The following is a 16,656-nucleotide window of genomic DNA, read 5'->3' as shown; positions in this document are numbered from 1 at the left end:
TGTTAGGGACAGTGCTCTGTTAAGAATGATGCTTCCCTTTTTAGATCAGAATAGAAATGCATCCTTCTGCCTTCTCCCTTCCTTCCTCGGTGAAGAGTAATTCTTCCTCGCCATGTCTTTTCACAAGACTTTTAGAATCAAGAGATTTCAGGCAAAATTTTTTCTCCAGATTTAGACCAAAAAAAATCAGTTACAGGGACCAGTGTCATGACATAGCTTACACGCCTGTGACACCAACATCCTGTAACAGTGCCAATCCAGCTCCCTGATGATAGCCGGGGAAAACAGCAAACGATGGCCCAGATGCTTGGGCCCCCGTACAACCACAAGGAAGATCCAGAAGAAGCTCCTGGATCCTAGCTTTGAACCAGCCTGGATGTGGCCAGGGTGGCCATTTGGGGAGTAAACCAATACATTGAGGATCTCTTGCTCTCTTTCCCTCTCTCTGTAATAGTAATTATGATAACAATGATGATGATGACGAATAAAACCCAGAGAAGACATTGGAGAAGAACCAGGCTGGGTCTTTCGCAATTGAATAGATGGCATGCAACATGAGTGTAGGAGTGCCTTAACAGTATCAATCTCAAGATGTCACCATTGTCCAACTATTGGATATGCTTGATTGGGCTGTGACTAGTAGGTTGGTTTCATAAATATGTGAGGCTTTTTGAAAAAAAATTAGAAGGCAGAATAGCAAGTGAGATAGTGCCATAGAATGCATTGTTCTAGACACAACATAACAACCTGAACTTGACACCAGCCTGGATTCTCTATAACAGTGAAGTTTCTGCTCAGCAATGGCCAGAAGCTCTGCCTGAGATTATATTTTCTTCATGGCTGCATGTCCACCAGAATATGTCCTTTCCACAGACACACATACATACACACACATATTTATACACACACATCATGTAACTTGTGGAGAAACAAAAGATACACCCAAGCCATGAATGTCCCATGACAACCCCTAACCTTGACCTTTGGGGCAACATCAGGTAAGAATGATATACTCAGACAAGAAGCAGAAAACACTTGACTGGTCCAAGTGAACAGCTTGCATGGGAAGGAATCCTTGTCTAGCAAATCACTGAGCAAGTAGGAGAACAAAACTTCGAAGCATTGATAACTTCTATTCCCTCATTGCTTTTTGGACAAGAGGAAATTAAATCCATTCCTTTCAGTTATTTTCAATTCTTGTGGGCTCTGCTTTAAGAAAAAATCTGACTGCACTTTCTACGAAGAGGTTCTGGGTAGGTGAACATCCATCGGGGCCAGAGTGAAAACCCAGGTTCCTGCCAGCTCATTAGGCCGAATTCCATGTTGGCATTGGGGCTAGGCTGCCTTTTTCACTTGAGTGCCTATCTGAAGGAGGTGGATGGAATTTTTGTCTCATATGGTCTTCTCTAAGCATGCATGCATGCACACACACACACACACTTGCCAGCAACACAGTCCTTTGGAGTATGGATCATGCCGACAGTCCTCAAGATGGATACGGGTACAACCACATTGCAGCTACTAACAGTATTTTTATCACCACAGTCAGCACAGAAATCCCCAACCTGATTTCTAAAAAAAATTTCCAAGGCTAATAAAAAATGCCTGAAATATAAACTAATGGCTCACTATCAGTTTTATTGTTTGCTGGAAAGTTAATACTAAATATTCAACCTCAAGAAAAAACATGGAAAATCTGACTTTAGGCTATTATTTTAAAAACTCTGTTCCTGATATTCAAATTCTGAAAGTTTTCTTGTTTAACTGTCCTCTACTGGTTGACTGAGACACTGTCATCCTGGGCCAACTACCTGAGAATTGGCAGCTTTCTCGGGGACAGGAAGGACAGCAGATTGGGCTTCCTGGAGAATCGCCGGCATCCCATAGAAACGTCCACCAACAAGCATCACAGTCACCAGCTGCAAGGTGAAATTCGAGCCCAGTGGCAGGAAGATCTACAAAACAGTACAAATTATTTTTCCAGTAGTAAGAAGTGATTTTCAAAGCAACACACTGACACTTGCCCTGAGCCATTAGCCCCCAGCCTGAGGTTTTCAGTAGTAACTTCACCAACACTTGCTCTTTGATTCTTGCCATGAATCCAAGCAGCTTACGGTCCGGGATGAAGAGTGATGGTGTATGGTAAAGACAGGCAAAGCTTCCATTTTCCCTGTGTCCCAAACTGCCTCAGGGTGTTATCAGGAATGACATTGTGTCCCAGAACAAAAGGATCCACACAGAAAGTACCAGCCCCTACAACCCAGCTGAGCTCATTGCTGTCTCTAAGGGAGTAACCCCTCTTCGGCCTCATATTTGTTCACAGTCAAGATCTATTTCTGAATCCTGGTTGTTTGAAAAGCTAGACTGCGTGAACTCACTAATACTAGGTAAGGCATTTTCAAAATTCTGTGATGCAAGACAGAGGAAACCCTAAATTCACAAATGAGTGTCACGCAAGAAGTTAAAATGATAAAACATTTAGCATTTTTTTAAAAAATGTTATTGGTTGTTAGCTTCCAAGTTATTCCATAAACCTAGAATATTCTGAAGATGGTGGTTTGTCTTCAAAGACTGTACACAGGCAACTATTTCTATGGGTTTTCTGGATCTTTAAAGAAGTGAAACACTTGACTATGTCAGACCCTCACATCTGTAAAACATGCACAATAGCTGGAAATTCATACAGCGTGGAGGCAGCAGGTATTTCACTCAAAGTGACACTGACTGGCCATGAACATCGGAAAAATACCAAGGACACAAATCATAGTGTCATGGCTTCAAGTGCAACCCCTCCATGTCGGTCACTGGTTGGGCAGCCAATGGCTTTCTACTCCCATTTCCTGAAGGAAACAGGTGTCACCTTAATATACTCTCTCCTCATCCAGTACACACGTGTGACAGCGCGTGTCCCGACAGAGGCACAGTAATGAACACTGACACTAGACATGGGTAAACATTTTGAGGAAAAGGCAGTTGACCCAGTAAAAAAGGGGGGTTAGATTAACTTGAGAGGAAATTTGAAAGCTTTGGGGGTTGATCATGCCCTCTACCATTCCCTTTCCCTCTTCCAGGTCTGCTTTGCAAGGCTAGCTTAGTTTATATCATTCCTAACAGTATTGGAGCATGGGTAGAATCTGCAAACGCCTCACATCTGTGTTCATCTTCAACTCTTAGGCTGTCTCTGGCTGTCAGGGACAGGGTAACAAGCATTTATTTTGTCTCAGTCGTTCTCTGCCATTAGCCAAGCTACTCACAAAGACTGGCACCTAGAAAGCACACAAGACAGGATCCCAACACAAAGGTAGAAATACTCTCACATCCTGACCTATGCTGGGCTCATCTGGGACCTTTTCCTGTGTTGGGTCAACAAGTCGTGCTGTCCTGGTGTGCCTCATCAAAGACCCAGCTGTTCGTTAGCTGTGGCCAGGGTTTACACTCCCAAGTCCCAATGTCAAACCTGCAACAAGAGTCTTGCATTTCTCTCAGCCTAATTGGAAGCTTGACTTGTTCAAAGACACACCTCAAGGTTAGACACCACAGTACAGATTGTTTCACACATCATGACCTTTTGTGTCTTCCATGGCACACATGTCTGATGTCTTAACTTCACACGAGATAGGAGATAAGGGAACTATATGTAAGCTTTCCCACAACTTTAAAGCATTTAAGAGATCAGACTTGCATAAATTAGAACACCAACTTCACATTCAACGCAATTTTTCCCCTTGGTTTCCATTCTCTCTTGGTTCGCAGCTCTTGTTCCACAGTTAGAGAGGAGTTGCACTCTGCTTCTCCGGCACTGCTCGAAGGCCACCTGGGAGCACTCCCCAGCACTCTCCAGGTGCCGCCACATTCTGGGGGACAGGCTGCTTTGAGAGAAAATGACGAAGTCCCGGAGTCCTGCTTTTGGTCCTGTCTTGGCTGTCATTGATGACCATCATGCCTCCATGAACAAAGCACCCACTGCCTTTTGTCCTGAAGTCCATCAGGGCATCCTTGACATCTTGGGGTATGTCACTGTTCCCTTTTCCATGACAAACATGACACACGCTTGTAACAACATTTCAGACTCTTTGAACTTCACAAGGAGTCCTGTTCATTTTTGAAGTTTTCCTCCAGCCTGGCTACTTTCTTCCCTAACGGAGATAAACTGCCCCCAATGCCATAATTCATTCAGTGTATGAGCTAAATACACTTCTGTCCTCCCACAGAAAGGGAAGAGATCTGTGACATTCTTGGGGGCATGGAACAGTCAGTCATGTCACTTTGAGGTTTTGCCTGAGAAAGACCATGAGGTGCCTGCTTGACAACTAAGGCATCCATGCCCTAAATGTTGATAGATTAGCATGCTACCCTCTTCCTTAGTAACATCAGGGAAAATCAGTCAACTTCCTGAGCTCTGAATTTCCAAGGTGAGTGGTAGGCAACAGTGTGTGTATTCACATAGGCCCCACTGGTCCCAAGGAGCACCCAGCATTCACTCCCTGGCATGTTTTGAATGGAGCACAAGAAGTCCATGAATCTCTCCCTTTCACTAAGCACCTAAGTGTGAGGGGTCTAGGGGAGGTTACACAGCACCTTAAGCAGTTCCTACAATCATGCAAGGCCTAAAGAATCATCTACTATAATCTCTAAAGTGGAATACTCTATGTATAATCTGAAATTATCTAACAGTGATTATGCGTTTTCTATCATGTTTCACAAGGTTATTTTACACATAAAATTTCACACCAACTGGGTGATATGTAAGGACTCTCTGAAAGGAGTTCTACTGGAAGTATGTAACAGGAAATGCCACACACCTGATTCTTTATGGGCACAACGTCCACTTTGTAGCGAGCACCATCTTTGACCACAAGCTGCCTCTCTATACCTTCAGGGGCAATGGGTTCTTTGGCATGATCAGAAAATACTCGAAACCCCACAGCCACATCGCCAAATGTCCCAGCAAGCCGGGTGACGTTAACTCGCACAGATCTAGCAAGATTTTGCCTGATAAGTACAGACTGGTCATCAGCATACAGGGCAAACACTCCATGAGGATCATCATTGGCAGAAACCGAGAACCATGCGGTGCACTTGTCCAGGTCCAGCTCTGCTCCGCCCTCCACGGAAATGAGTCGGATCACGCAGTCTTCCTCAATCTCAGGGGTATTATCTGGCAGCAAATGAACATCAAAGCTTGCTTCCCCCTCTCCATCAGCCATGGTGAAAAACCCATGTGTGGCAATGAAGTCGCCAGTAACATCAAACTCACTCTGTAGCTCCCAGTAAACCTGAAATGAAGAGAATCACCCAATGAGGCTGTTTTAACCAAAATCCTTTAAATTATGCCTTCTACCATACACAACAGGACATTTTACTCATGCATTATTAGCGTCAAAGCCAAAATCTCCCAACATATACTCATTTTTAAAGCTTATTAACTCTTTCAGTTAGTTTAGGTATGCAATCTGGAGGGCAAGGTTGTAAAATCTCATTATAAGAGCACCATCAGAGAAAACGAGGAGTGAGGTAACTTTTCAGTGCAAATCCCTCACATACATCATTAGTGAACCCGACAACCTCTGATGCTAAAAAATCAGATGACTGGATGACTCACATCAGAACTTGTGTTTTGGAAAATGAAAATGGAGTATCTCTAGATTATCGTGAGTTAATCCCTATCTTCTAAAGAACTGTTAGATCCCAAACTATGACGTTACAATTAAGGTAGTGCTAATGAATCTTCAAAATAGGGAAAGAAGTGTATAGAGAAATCTCAAATAGCATCCCCCAGTCAATCACCTCATGTTTGATAAATATTCTAATGATAGACAATGATATCCCTAAACAGTTCACATCAACACACACACACACAGTCCCCTAAAACCCAGTTATTAAGTGGAAAATTTTTATTAAAAATCAAGAGGAACACACTTACAAAAATATTGAGAAACTTAAGTAGGAAAATTTTCACATCTGAACAAACAAGATACAAACCAGTTTCAGTCCTTCACGGTTTAGTGAGAAGAACCTCTGAGTGTGAACACATCCACTGAGACAAGGGAGAGGCTGGAGCTGGCCGGAGAGGCCAGAGCCTAAAGTTGGGCTTTGTACAAAGCCTCTCCATTGCTGACAGAAAACTTCCCTAACTCCAGTTTGTCAAAATGCTCATTAGGGGGCCAGCATCATGGCACAGTGAGAAGCCACTGCTTGGGACACCGGCATCCCATATTGGAGGGCCAGTCGTAGTCCCAGCTGGTCCGCTTCTGACACAGCTCACTACCAACATGCCTGGGAAACCAGTGAAAGTGGCCCAAACACTTGGGGCCTGCCAGCCACATGAAGACCCGTCAAAGCTCTCAGGTTCTGGTTTTGGCCTGGCCCAGCTCCAGCCATTGTGGTCATTTTGGAAACAACAGTTGGAAAATCCCCCCAGCCCCCTCAAACCCTGCACACACACTTTTTGTCACTATTTTAAATGGATGAATCTTTAAATAAATGCTCTATAATTTACCAAATGCACATTGTTCTTCTCAGCCAGATTTGTAAGCTAATTGGCATTTTAAAAAAGTATATGTGTATATCAACAAGTGACAGCAAGTGTGTGCTGGTTTCATAGTACAACTACCACCTACAAAATCGGGATCCTTTATGGGTGCCAGTTCTGTCCTGGCTGCTGCACTTCTAATCCAGCTCCCTGCTACAGGGCTTAGGGAAAGCAACAGCAAGCACATAGCCCAATATTTGGGGCTCCCTGCCACCCACTTGGGAGACAGAGATGAAGCTCCTTGCTCAAGCCACCTACAGAGCGAACCTGCAATTAGGAGATGCATTTCTTTCTTAAAGATAAATCTTTTTCAAAAATCCCAAGTGAGAAATCATACCGTAATATCTCCAACAGTGCCCCTAATTCTTTCAACAAAGAAAGTGATGATCAGGGGCCCTTCCACAGCAGGTGGCTCCACATAGGTCTTCCTAGACAAGGATGCTGGAGCAAACTGAACAACTCCATTTGGATGACCAAACTTCTGAATCTAGAAACACAAAGCAGAGTAACTGACATCAGTAACAGCTGTGGATGCACTTACACTACCCAGCACATCAACACATAGATCTTAGGAAAAAACACTGAAGTGCTTAACTATAGTGCCCCCAGCAGTGAGTTTTCAAAGCCATCTTTATTACACTAGCTGAACACAAGCAGTGATTATTTCTCAGAGATAATAGGAGTGAGAACCCAAAAAAGCATAATTTGTGGAATTCAAAACGGATAGTATTTCGATGGCTCACGGTTCCCCCCATCTCCTATTTGCTACATTCAATCAGGTAATTTTATCTTTGCTACTTTTGCCTATAATATGAAACAGAAAGGCAAAAGGACTTGTGATGGTTTGCATTGCAAGTCGGAGTGACTGCTAGAATAGGAGTACTTAGTAAATCAGTTCTTTGATCAAGGCTCATCCAGATGTTGCCATGAAGTACGGTGTAGAGTTTGACATCTCAGTGCTTATTAACAGAAGATGACCCTGGTCAACTCTGCTTCCAGTTCCAGACAACGGGAACCCGTGGAGAGAGCAGTTGGTTGCTGAAGCACTTGGGTACTTCCCACCCCCAGGAGGGAAGGCTGGATTCATCTGGCCCCCAAGGGACTGACTGGACAGTTAGGGTCTGATCCTACAATATGTCACAATATTCACAGGATGAACATATTTGCTATTCTCTGCTGTAATAATCTTAGCGCCATTAAATCACGTTTACATACCCAATGACAAAGACATCTAACATTTAACATCAAACACTTCCTTTCTAATAAAAGTGCCACAATTCTAGTAACAGCAAGTTTCTGAAAGGCTGCAACATAGCAATGTTTCATTGTATTAAAATAAAATAACCAATTTTAAGACTGTAGCGAGCTAACAAAATCCAAAAAGCTTGACCCACCAGAATGACAACAATGTCACTGGATTTCAGTAGTCACCAACATGTAGATGTTTTATGTATCAGCAAATGCAACAAATTTTTCCGACAGATGCACTGCGTCTGAAAGCCCACAGGCAAATCAAGTCCAACTTACTGTGAAGGTAACTTGTTTAGCTCTGGAGTCTAACTGTGCTTCTCCTTTCACAAGGTCAAGTTTCACAACAAAAGTCTTCTCAACTTCGACTTCTTCATGAGGATAGATTGTCAAAGCAATGACTCGCAGCCCACCTTCCCCGTCTCCAAAAGAGAAAGCCCCACTCACCGGGGCCGCCATGTCTGCATTGTGGACAGCTAAGGCTTCCTGGGAGTTGGGGCCCATCACCTCCCAATTCACCTGCAGGACATTTTTGGTTGAAAGGTTTTAATGGAGATATTCCATGTCATACAGGACATGTTGCTGGCTAGCCAGTATCAGGCAACATTACAGATGAAATCTACCCTAGGATACCTATAGTCAATTTCTTTCTCAAGCCACTTTTCATTTGCTGAAATAACATCTGCAAATACAAGCTACATAACTATGGTATATTTTTATGGATAAAACTTCCTAGGAGAAAAAAGTATTGACACCTAGTCATTTGTCATCACTACAAGACATAAAAACATGTAACTAAAAAAAAGGAGGTATTTCAAAAGTTCGAGGAAAATGAAAGGAAAACGTAAGTGTATACTGGTGCAGAAAATTTCAAAATCATGATTAAGAAATCACAAAGTTCATGGGAATGGCATATTATGAATAACTATGCATGGACTGACATTTTTTATACTAACAGATGTTTTTAATTCCTTCCATAAATGTTGTGATACTGCCTTGTATGAGATAGAAAAATGTAAGAATTTCGATATACAGGAATGCATACATGGTTGACATGTGTGCACAGCTCTGCTAACCAAAACCTGTATGAGCAAGACAATGGAAACATATGAACAGCCAACTGAGTGTGCCATCTCTTCCAAACACACATAAATTCCTTATGTAAAATCAATAGTAACCTTTAGAGGCTGCTCTAGGAAGCAGATTCTACAGTACAGTCCATGCATTTTTTTGGATTTCTATAAGCTGTAAACTTTTCAAACCATCTACCTATGAAGAAAAAACACTTCTCCCTACTCTTTGCTTGATTATCCTGCTGCACTGGGCAGAGCTGATACCCACCTTCTGCAAATACCCAACACAGTAATCAGGCTACCAAAATATATTTCTAAAAGAAAAACATCTCTACCTGAATCTCTCCCAAGAGTCCTCCAGTCCGTTCCAGCACCAAGGACAAAATCGTGGTGGCATTGGGGTTAGGAATAGAAATATCGCTTTCATTGAGAAATCTTACAACGCCAAAAGGAGAGTCGCTCTTGGCAATCGTCATCCTGCTCACTAGGTGGTGCCCAAGCACTGCTCCGCCTGTAGCTCCCGTGAGCAGAATTTCAACGGACTCCTCAAATTCACTGCATTGCAAGAAGGAGCAATTCTGTGAGTCTAAACATATTAAAATGCTTGTAAAATCCAAATAACTAGTCATTTTCCAAATTGGTCATGCATATTCAAGGCACAGTAGTCACACACCAAGTGCTCAAGGGAGAGTGTTCAGAAATGCACAGGGAACAGACAGCAGTAATACGTAACCCAGGACAGCCAGCAGGCTTCTGCTTCCTTTCCATTGAATTCATTGAGGAGGGTGTGAAATAATTTAGTTCACAATCTCATTGGATTTTCTAAGGTTAAGGGAACAGACATTATTGTTCCCTCTCCTGGAAATAAAGTGAAATCTGAAGTTACAAGGGGTTTCCGGGCCCCCGGTCCTCTATCCCCAACATCCCCAGATGTCTGCCAATGCGTACACAAATTTTTAAATTACATCATGATGGAAGTCCCACAGAAGGATCAGAACACACATCCACACTCTGCTGGTAGTCCACCCACAGTATTTCCTTTATCAGCACCGACCTGTCATCATCATCAACGATGGAGACATTGATGAAGCTTAAGTTCTGCCCATGCTGAAAAGTCACAGAGCTGCCGTGCAGCAAGTAATCGATGCCTCCAGGAAGAGCAGACGAGCTCTGAGCAACGAAATCAGCTGTCACATGGCCGAATGTGCCACGCAGCCTCACCACTGGAATGGCAATCATCCCAACATCTTCTTCCACTGCAACAGGAAGTCAGATTTTTGCAAGATCTGATCAAATTAAACTTGATACCACATCACTCAGCTTTTGCATAGTTTATGGACCACAAGCGTAATTTCATGATTTCATTTCTTTGGAGGAATAACATTTGTCAGTTGAGAAAAGAAAAGTGAGCAGTAAGGTCCAAGCTTAAGTCATCTGTTTAATTGTTTATGTAGGCATTCTTACTCTTGTGCTACCGATGAATAACTCATGATTCTAACAGAAGACTAGATGGGCACAAGAACACCCAAACTATGGCAAGTGACAGGAAAGCATTCTGTTTTACCTCCACACATTTAGTGGAAACATAAAATAAGCAGACATGTGAGGCTTACATTATTTATACTATGTGAATGTTTTAAAGTGCAGACATAAATACAACTATTACATTCTCAGTTCCTATGAGATCAACCTGTGAACCTGAATGTTTCAACACTCGATTCACTTTAAAAATTAAAAGAAAAAAACTTAAGCTCTGCTTATTAAAATTTCATGAATTGAGTTCATATTAGCTATGCCTATTCAGTACTCAACATACATTTTAACTATAGTCATTGGTCAGTATTTCCCAAGGATAGTAATTCCAACAGAAATCGGGGAATACAGATAAATCCAAAGTCTCAGGTATCACGTGCTACCCAACTATAGCACCACTTGGACTAGTTACAGACTCAAGTTCACAAAACATAGTGACTTACCCCTCAATCAGTATAAACCAGCTCCTAACAGATTAAGAATAAATTTACCAACTTTAAAAGTGACTAGGCCAAAAAACTTTAATGCAGCCAATAAACTGTAACAAAATGCCAAGTATTTGTCTTAGAAGTTAGTCACATTCTGCCTATTAATAACCACACAGGATACTGATCATAGAAATGAGGAGAGTTCTCATAAAACATAAAAGGAAAGCATTTTAATAACCACAAATGTAATTCTACGTGGCTTCATTCCTAGATATTTAGTTTAGACACAAAGAAAAAGGGTTCAGGACCACCCAAAGGAGAGTGTATTTTCAAAACATGTGAGTAAAAATGTGTGTGTGTACTGAAACTGCATGTTGTTTTCAGGTGTCAATGAAGTTGGCTGTAAACTTCTCCAGCAGTAAGCTAGCAGAACTCACCTTCAAAGGCAGTATACTTTGGGTCAAATTCAATGATGCCCTCTGCATGATCGTTTTTCATAATTGTGATTCGAAGAGTGGAAACGTTTCCTATTTCTGGAGGTTGATCTATCTGGAGCCCATTTTCCCGAATGGTGAAATCATACCCCCTTGTAAGGTGACAAAAAATAAAACACAACAAATTCACATTTGTTCAGCATGAATTGAATCTTGGATCCTAGAACGCAGTTAAGTACTACAAGATGGTTAAAGAGCCTTAACAATACACACTAGCTTTTCTGAAAGCTCCATATTATCCATGATTATTGGTGCCTGCATGAGACTCAAGTTAGTGTGAAAGTCAACGTGAACAAGGTGAAGATGACACAACTGTGAAGAAGTTGGGAGCAGGCTGTGGCAAAACACACCTCAGTGTCCTCAAAGACAGGGCCCCAGCTAGAACCCAGGACATAGCTTTGGAGTGAGAAGAGGCTCGTCAAGAGTGATCAATGTCATGTCACTAATTAAACTTCAAACAAGCCAACCAGATTAAAAAAAAAACATTTAAAAATATAACCATTGTGTCACAACAGGTTAAGCCTCGGCTTGTGACACCAGCATCCTGTATGAGTGATAGTTCGAGTCCTAGCTGCCTCAATGCTGTTCCAGATCCCTGCTAATGTGCCTGGGTAAGTACAGCAGATGGCCCAGCACTGGGCTGCTGTTATCCACATGGGAGACCCAGATGAATCCAAGCTGGATGCAGCCAATTGTGAAGTGAACCAGCAGATGGACAATTTAATTCCACCTTTCAAACAAATCAGTCTTGAAAAAATTATCAAAAACTGCTAGATCGGAATATATTTTATATTTAAGGTTCTGTAGAAACCAATTACAATCAGTGCCTCTGTTATTTGATATGAAGGATATTTCACTTGTATAATGAGGTAGTTCTGTCAAAGGCTTGGTTTAAACAGTTGTAATTTCCATCAAATTATGTATTGGCTTCCAGAGTACTAGTTCATTTTAATCCTTCCTTCAATTTCAAACAATTTATCTGGTACTGATATTTTTCTACCTTATGAGCAAAGGATGAAAGCTGGTGATAAAACTATACACAAAGCAAAAGTGGCAACAGACCCAAATCTTTAAATAATCAGGGCAATGGTATTAGTCTAAGAGGGGTTGTAGGTTAGCCAATTCCCACAATTCAAAACCAAAAGCAGAAAATTCTTTCCACAGAATAGAAACTACTAAAAATTTTAAAGGATATCAGGGGAAGACAAAATCTTCAATCCCTAATTCATTTTTAATGTGCTCTTTGACCAACATTTAACTTCTAAATACTGATCTTTTCCAATTTTAACATATCTAATGTGAACAAATTAATTCCCATGGAATCTTCTATAGGAAATTCAACACTGAAGAAAGTATGAGCCTTCAATATGTGTTTCCCAGATGGAATGATATACATTCTACCTTAGTGACAAGTGAAACAGTTTCATTTCAAAGGTTTTGCAAGTGTGATATTTATATGACACAGGTAGAAACATTTCCCTGTACCAGAAGTATGTAATCCACATTGCAAAATGGGCTCAATCTTGGGTTCAAGAAGCAAGCAAAGGTACTTTCCACCCTTGTCAATCCAGTGTGTCTCAAGAGCAGGGGAAGAAAGGGATTCATGACGGATAACCTGCGATCTGCACATAACGCATAGTGCATTGGCAAGGCAAAGCAACTTTGACTCATTTTTCCCCACTTAAAAAATGTACTTACATATTGATTTATGAGTTTGGAAAGCATGGTTTACACAGAGATGAGAAAGAGAAAAAGATCTTCCATTTGCTGGTTCATTCTCCAAATGGCCAATGCCAGGAGCCTGAACGTTGGATTTCCCGCAGAAGTGAAGCAGGCCCAAACACTTGGACCACCTTCTGTTGCTTTTCCAGCTGCATTATCAGGGATCAGGATTGGAGGAACCAGGACTCATGTGGATGTTGGCGCAACAGGTGGGAGTTCACTTGTTGTGCCACATTGGCCCCTTCCTCCCCTTCCCTACTTTCCAAGTGCTACTGAGTAAGCATCTGCTCAGTAACCTGGAGATAAGACCTACAACTTTCAGATATGCCAGACAAAGCAATCTCTTGCTCCAGCCCCTTCACGGGGGCAGAATCAGGGGCAAAGCACTTCTTGCCATAGAAGCAAAGCATGGGGCAAGGCCCTGTTTGCTGGGCATCCACACCATGCTTCATTCCCTGGCTGTTGGGAGTGAATTAACGCAATGCAACACTTACTCTCATGCTTCATGGAAAAAAATTATATGCTAGAAAATGGCAACAACCACCAAAACAAGGTCTGTCAGGATTTCCCTTCTATGACCTGTTCTAACATCACCCAGATCTGAGATGCAGGAGAGAGGGAGCTGTTTTGTAGGTTGGTATTTTTCTCTGCACAACATGGCTTCTTCCCCCAGCTCGCTCATGTCCTTTCTTCCTAATTTCTTTTCCTCTGGTACCTTCCTTGGAGCTCCACGTTTGTAATTGCCAGAGAGAAGTCTTCGGGGCCCTCGGGATGGTCATCATTGAGAATCTGAACATGCAGACTCCGCACCAGCTCACTGGCTTCAAATAGGAGCTCTCCAGCGACAGGTACGAAGTCCGAGCCTGCTTCCGCTGTGCCACTCCTGGTCTCATACCAGAGTCTTACCAGGCCAAAACTGCCACCAGATCGGACGACAGTGATGTTAACCTAGGTGAAAAGCAGCATCTTATTTGATCTGTATGTGTACTCTCCCCAACCATCTTGTTTCCAAGAGCTCCTTTGCCAACATGTCCAAATTAAATAGAAAATTACAAATTTACACACTAAAATCATGCTGCCGGGGCAAAGTTATCATTTGCAACCTTTATGAGGTTACTTGTCAAAAACAGATGCTGGGCAGCGGCTGCCCTTCCATACTGTACCGTCTGGGCTTCCTCTGCCACGCGAAGCTGTTCATGGGAAAAGGCGAAAAGGCCATACGGAGTGTCACTGGCCACCATTGTGACATTTGCCGTGCGGCCGGTGGCGCTCAGTACTCCTCCCTCACTGATGTCCACTAGCTGAAACTCATAGAAGCACTTTTCTTCAGGAATGTCATCATTCAGAGCCTGGCCAAGGACAAGAAGGGTCATTAACAGCAGAATCCATGAAACATTCCTATCATGTAAACACCACCCTGTCATGTGACCCTCTTCCCAACCGCCAGGTGCACACACACACGGAGCACAGACACCAACAACCAACACTGTTACCTGCAGTACTACAACAGCTGCCGACTGTCCATCCCGCATGGCCAGTTTTCCTGATGTTTCTGTAAATTCCCCCAAGGATGGTGGTAATATCCTCCAAGACACAGTGACATCTCCCCAGATCCCTGGGCCACGAACCAGGCTATGGTATTAATGTAAATGCATGTTCAGGACATTTTTACTGGAGGCTCTCAGACATTTACTGTGTCATTTAACTTATCAATTCTCGCTTATTTCAAGAGGATTATAGTTTTAAGTAACCTCATCTGTCAACTATAAAGCACCACAGTACCATGTCAATCAAAGATGGCTACATGCCGAAGGGCAGAGATGGAGTAAGTGTGTCTTGACAGGAATACTCTCAAACACAAAACACCACCATGGGACATTTAAACGGCTGCAGGTGAGTCCTGACAGACTTCTCACTGAACACTCCAGGACTTAAGAACTGCCGAGCCCAGTGATCTAGATCAGTAAATACAAGAACATGCAAATGGAAACGAAGAAATCATTACCCCAGGATAATACCAAGAAAAATACACTAAGCTGAATCCAGTTGTTGTAATGGTAGTTCCTGCGCTATTCCTTCTGAGAACATGTGGGACAAAGGAATTTGCCCATATCCATGCCAACTTAGCCAGGCACCCAAATGTTTGACCCTGGTGGATTTCTAAGCAATGCCCACAGTGGTGCTGTGACAGGACAGGACAGGGCAGGGAGCGAGTGGCCCAACCTCACTCCATGGACCACCTGCTTGGCCTGCTCTGTCAATCACCCAGGTCAGGCACATCACAATCTGACCTTGACACGGGTCAGGATTTCCACTTTGCAGCGTTTATGCACAGGATGTTAGTAAAATAGTCACTGACAATGCATGGGGACTACATAGGGACTTGAGACTGAGGCATTTCGAGCAGATATTCAAATTCAACTTCATCACCCCTAACAGAGGCCAAGGAAAAGTCAGGCAGCCCTTACCTGATGATGGCAGTCCCATTGTACCTGGCACAGGGCTCCCCAATGAGCACGTGCCTTGATGACGCAGCGATCGCCACTTCTGATGCTGCCCCCTTTTCTCCTTGGATGATGATTGAGGCACTCCCTATGTCACAGATGACATTGTAACTTTTAGTGAGCACACCCATGTACTTTCTATTCCCATATAAGCAAATGTCCCCCTACTACTCACATTAACTACCTTAACAGTTAGCATTTTGCAACTCACAGCAATTGGCTGTTTGGCTATATCCAGCAATTCTGTGGTAAAAGCAACAATTTTGGTGGCACTTCTTAATTTATAATGTTCTGATCTCTACCAACTGACTAAAAGCATTTAAGAAAGCTATGCCAAATATTTCTACCCAAGTGATAATAAAAATTACATCAACTAATGAAGCACCTGGATTATAGTTTAGCTGGTAACTTGAAAACCGCTTCCAGATCTACACTTTGGTGTTTTTGGTTTTTTTTTAAACAATGGATTGGCTTACTATATATACAAAATAGAATGGGTTGATGAAGCCAAGCGGTTTGTCATTTGCAATCTCAAACAAAAAAAAAATGTTTTATATTGGTTTTTAAAAAAAAACTTATGTTGATCACTAATATGTTCTCATTCATGGGTTCAGGTGTTTACCTGCTAATTAACCCATCACTGCAACATGACAGATTGCTGAGTTAACTCAAAAGTCAGAGATGACTATGGTTCAATGAGATGATTCGCTGACAGGCTTGGTGCCCAGGACTCTGGGTAAACATGCCAAAAGACAATTCTCCTGAATACATGAAGTGACACTCTACAATTGGACCAATTTCTTGGCTATGAAACTCAATTTAATCTAAACTGCCAACTTTTACAGAAAAGGAGTTTTTGATGGCAAAACAAGACAAAAATAAGCCAGCTTTCATGCCAGTTTCTAGGAAGTTTAAGTTATCACTGTTAATAACACAATAAAACCATTTTAGAACCATTAATCTTTCCTTTGAAGATCCAAGAGAAGTCTAGATCATAAGTAAAGGAGTTGCAAGAACAGTTTTCCTGAAATATTAAAGTTTGCAGGTAGTACTTTCAGATGAAAGTAGGCATTACAGATTGTAATCTTGCAATATCAAGTTGTAAAATAATGCTTTATGATC

The 16,656-nt window shown here is 42.2% G+C and overlaps 1 protein-coding gene across 1 annotated transcript in view; it reads right to left on the bottom strand.

Annotated features, from left to right (window-relative positions):
• Window positions 1-16,656, bottom strand: part of ADGRV1 (adhesion G protein-coupled receptor V1) — a 387,995-nt gene that overhangs the window by 261,039 nt on the left and 110,300 nt on the right. The window contains exons 61-71 of the mRNA XM_058656191.1: window positions 15,499-15,622; window positions 14,524-14,662; window positions 14,194-14,379; window positions 13,746-13,978; window positions 11,252-11,400; window positions 9,908-10,109; window positions 9,189-9,408; window positions 8,060-8,299; window positions 6,870-7,019; window positions 4,803-5,276; window positions 1,812-1,955 (exon numbers count right to left, since the gene is read on the bottom strand). Coding sequence (XP_058512174.1) covers window positions 1,812-1,955; window positions 4,803-5,276; window positions 6,870-7,019; window positions 8,060-8,299; window positions 9,189-9,408; window positions 9,908-10,109; window positions 11,252-11,400; window positions 13,746-13,978; window positions 14,194-14,379; window positions 14,524-14,662; window positions 15,499-15,622 — 2,261 coding nt within the window. The remainder of the gene's footprint in view (window positions 1-1,811; window positions 1,956-4,802; window positions 5,277-6,869; window positions 7,020-8,059; window positions 8,300-9,188; window positions 9,409-9,907; window positions 10,110-11,251; window positions 11,401-13,745; window positions 13,979-14,193; window positions 14,380-14,523; window positions 14,663-15,498; window positions 15,623-16,656) is intronic.

This window comes from Ochotona princeps, chromosome 28 (genome assembly GCF_030435755.1).
Source record: "Ochotona princeps isolate mOchPri1 chromosome 28, mOchPri1.hap1, whole genome shotgun sequence".
NCBI lineage: Eukaryota > Metazoa > Chordata > Mammalia > Lagomorpha > Ochotonidae > Ochotona > Ochotona princeps.
The sequence above is the reverse complement of the archived record's forward strand: the minus strand, read 5'-3'. Positions and strand labels throughout refer to the sequence as shown.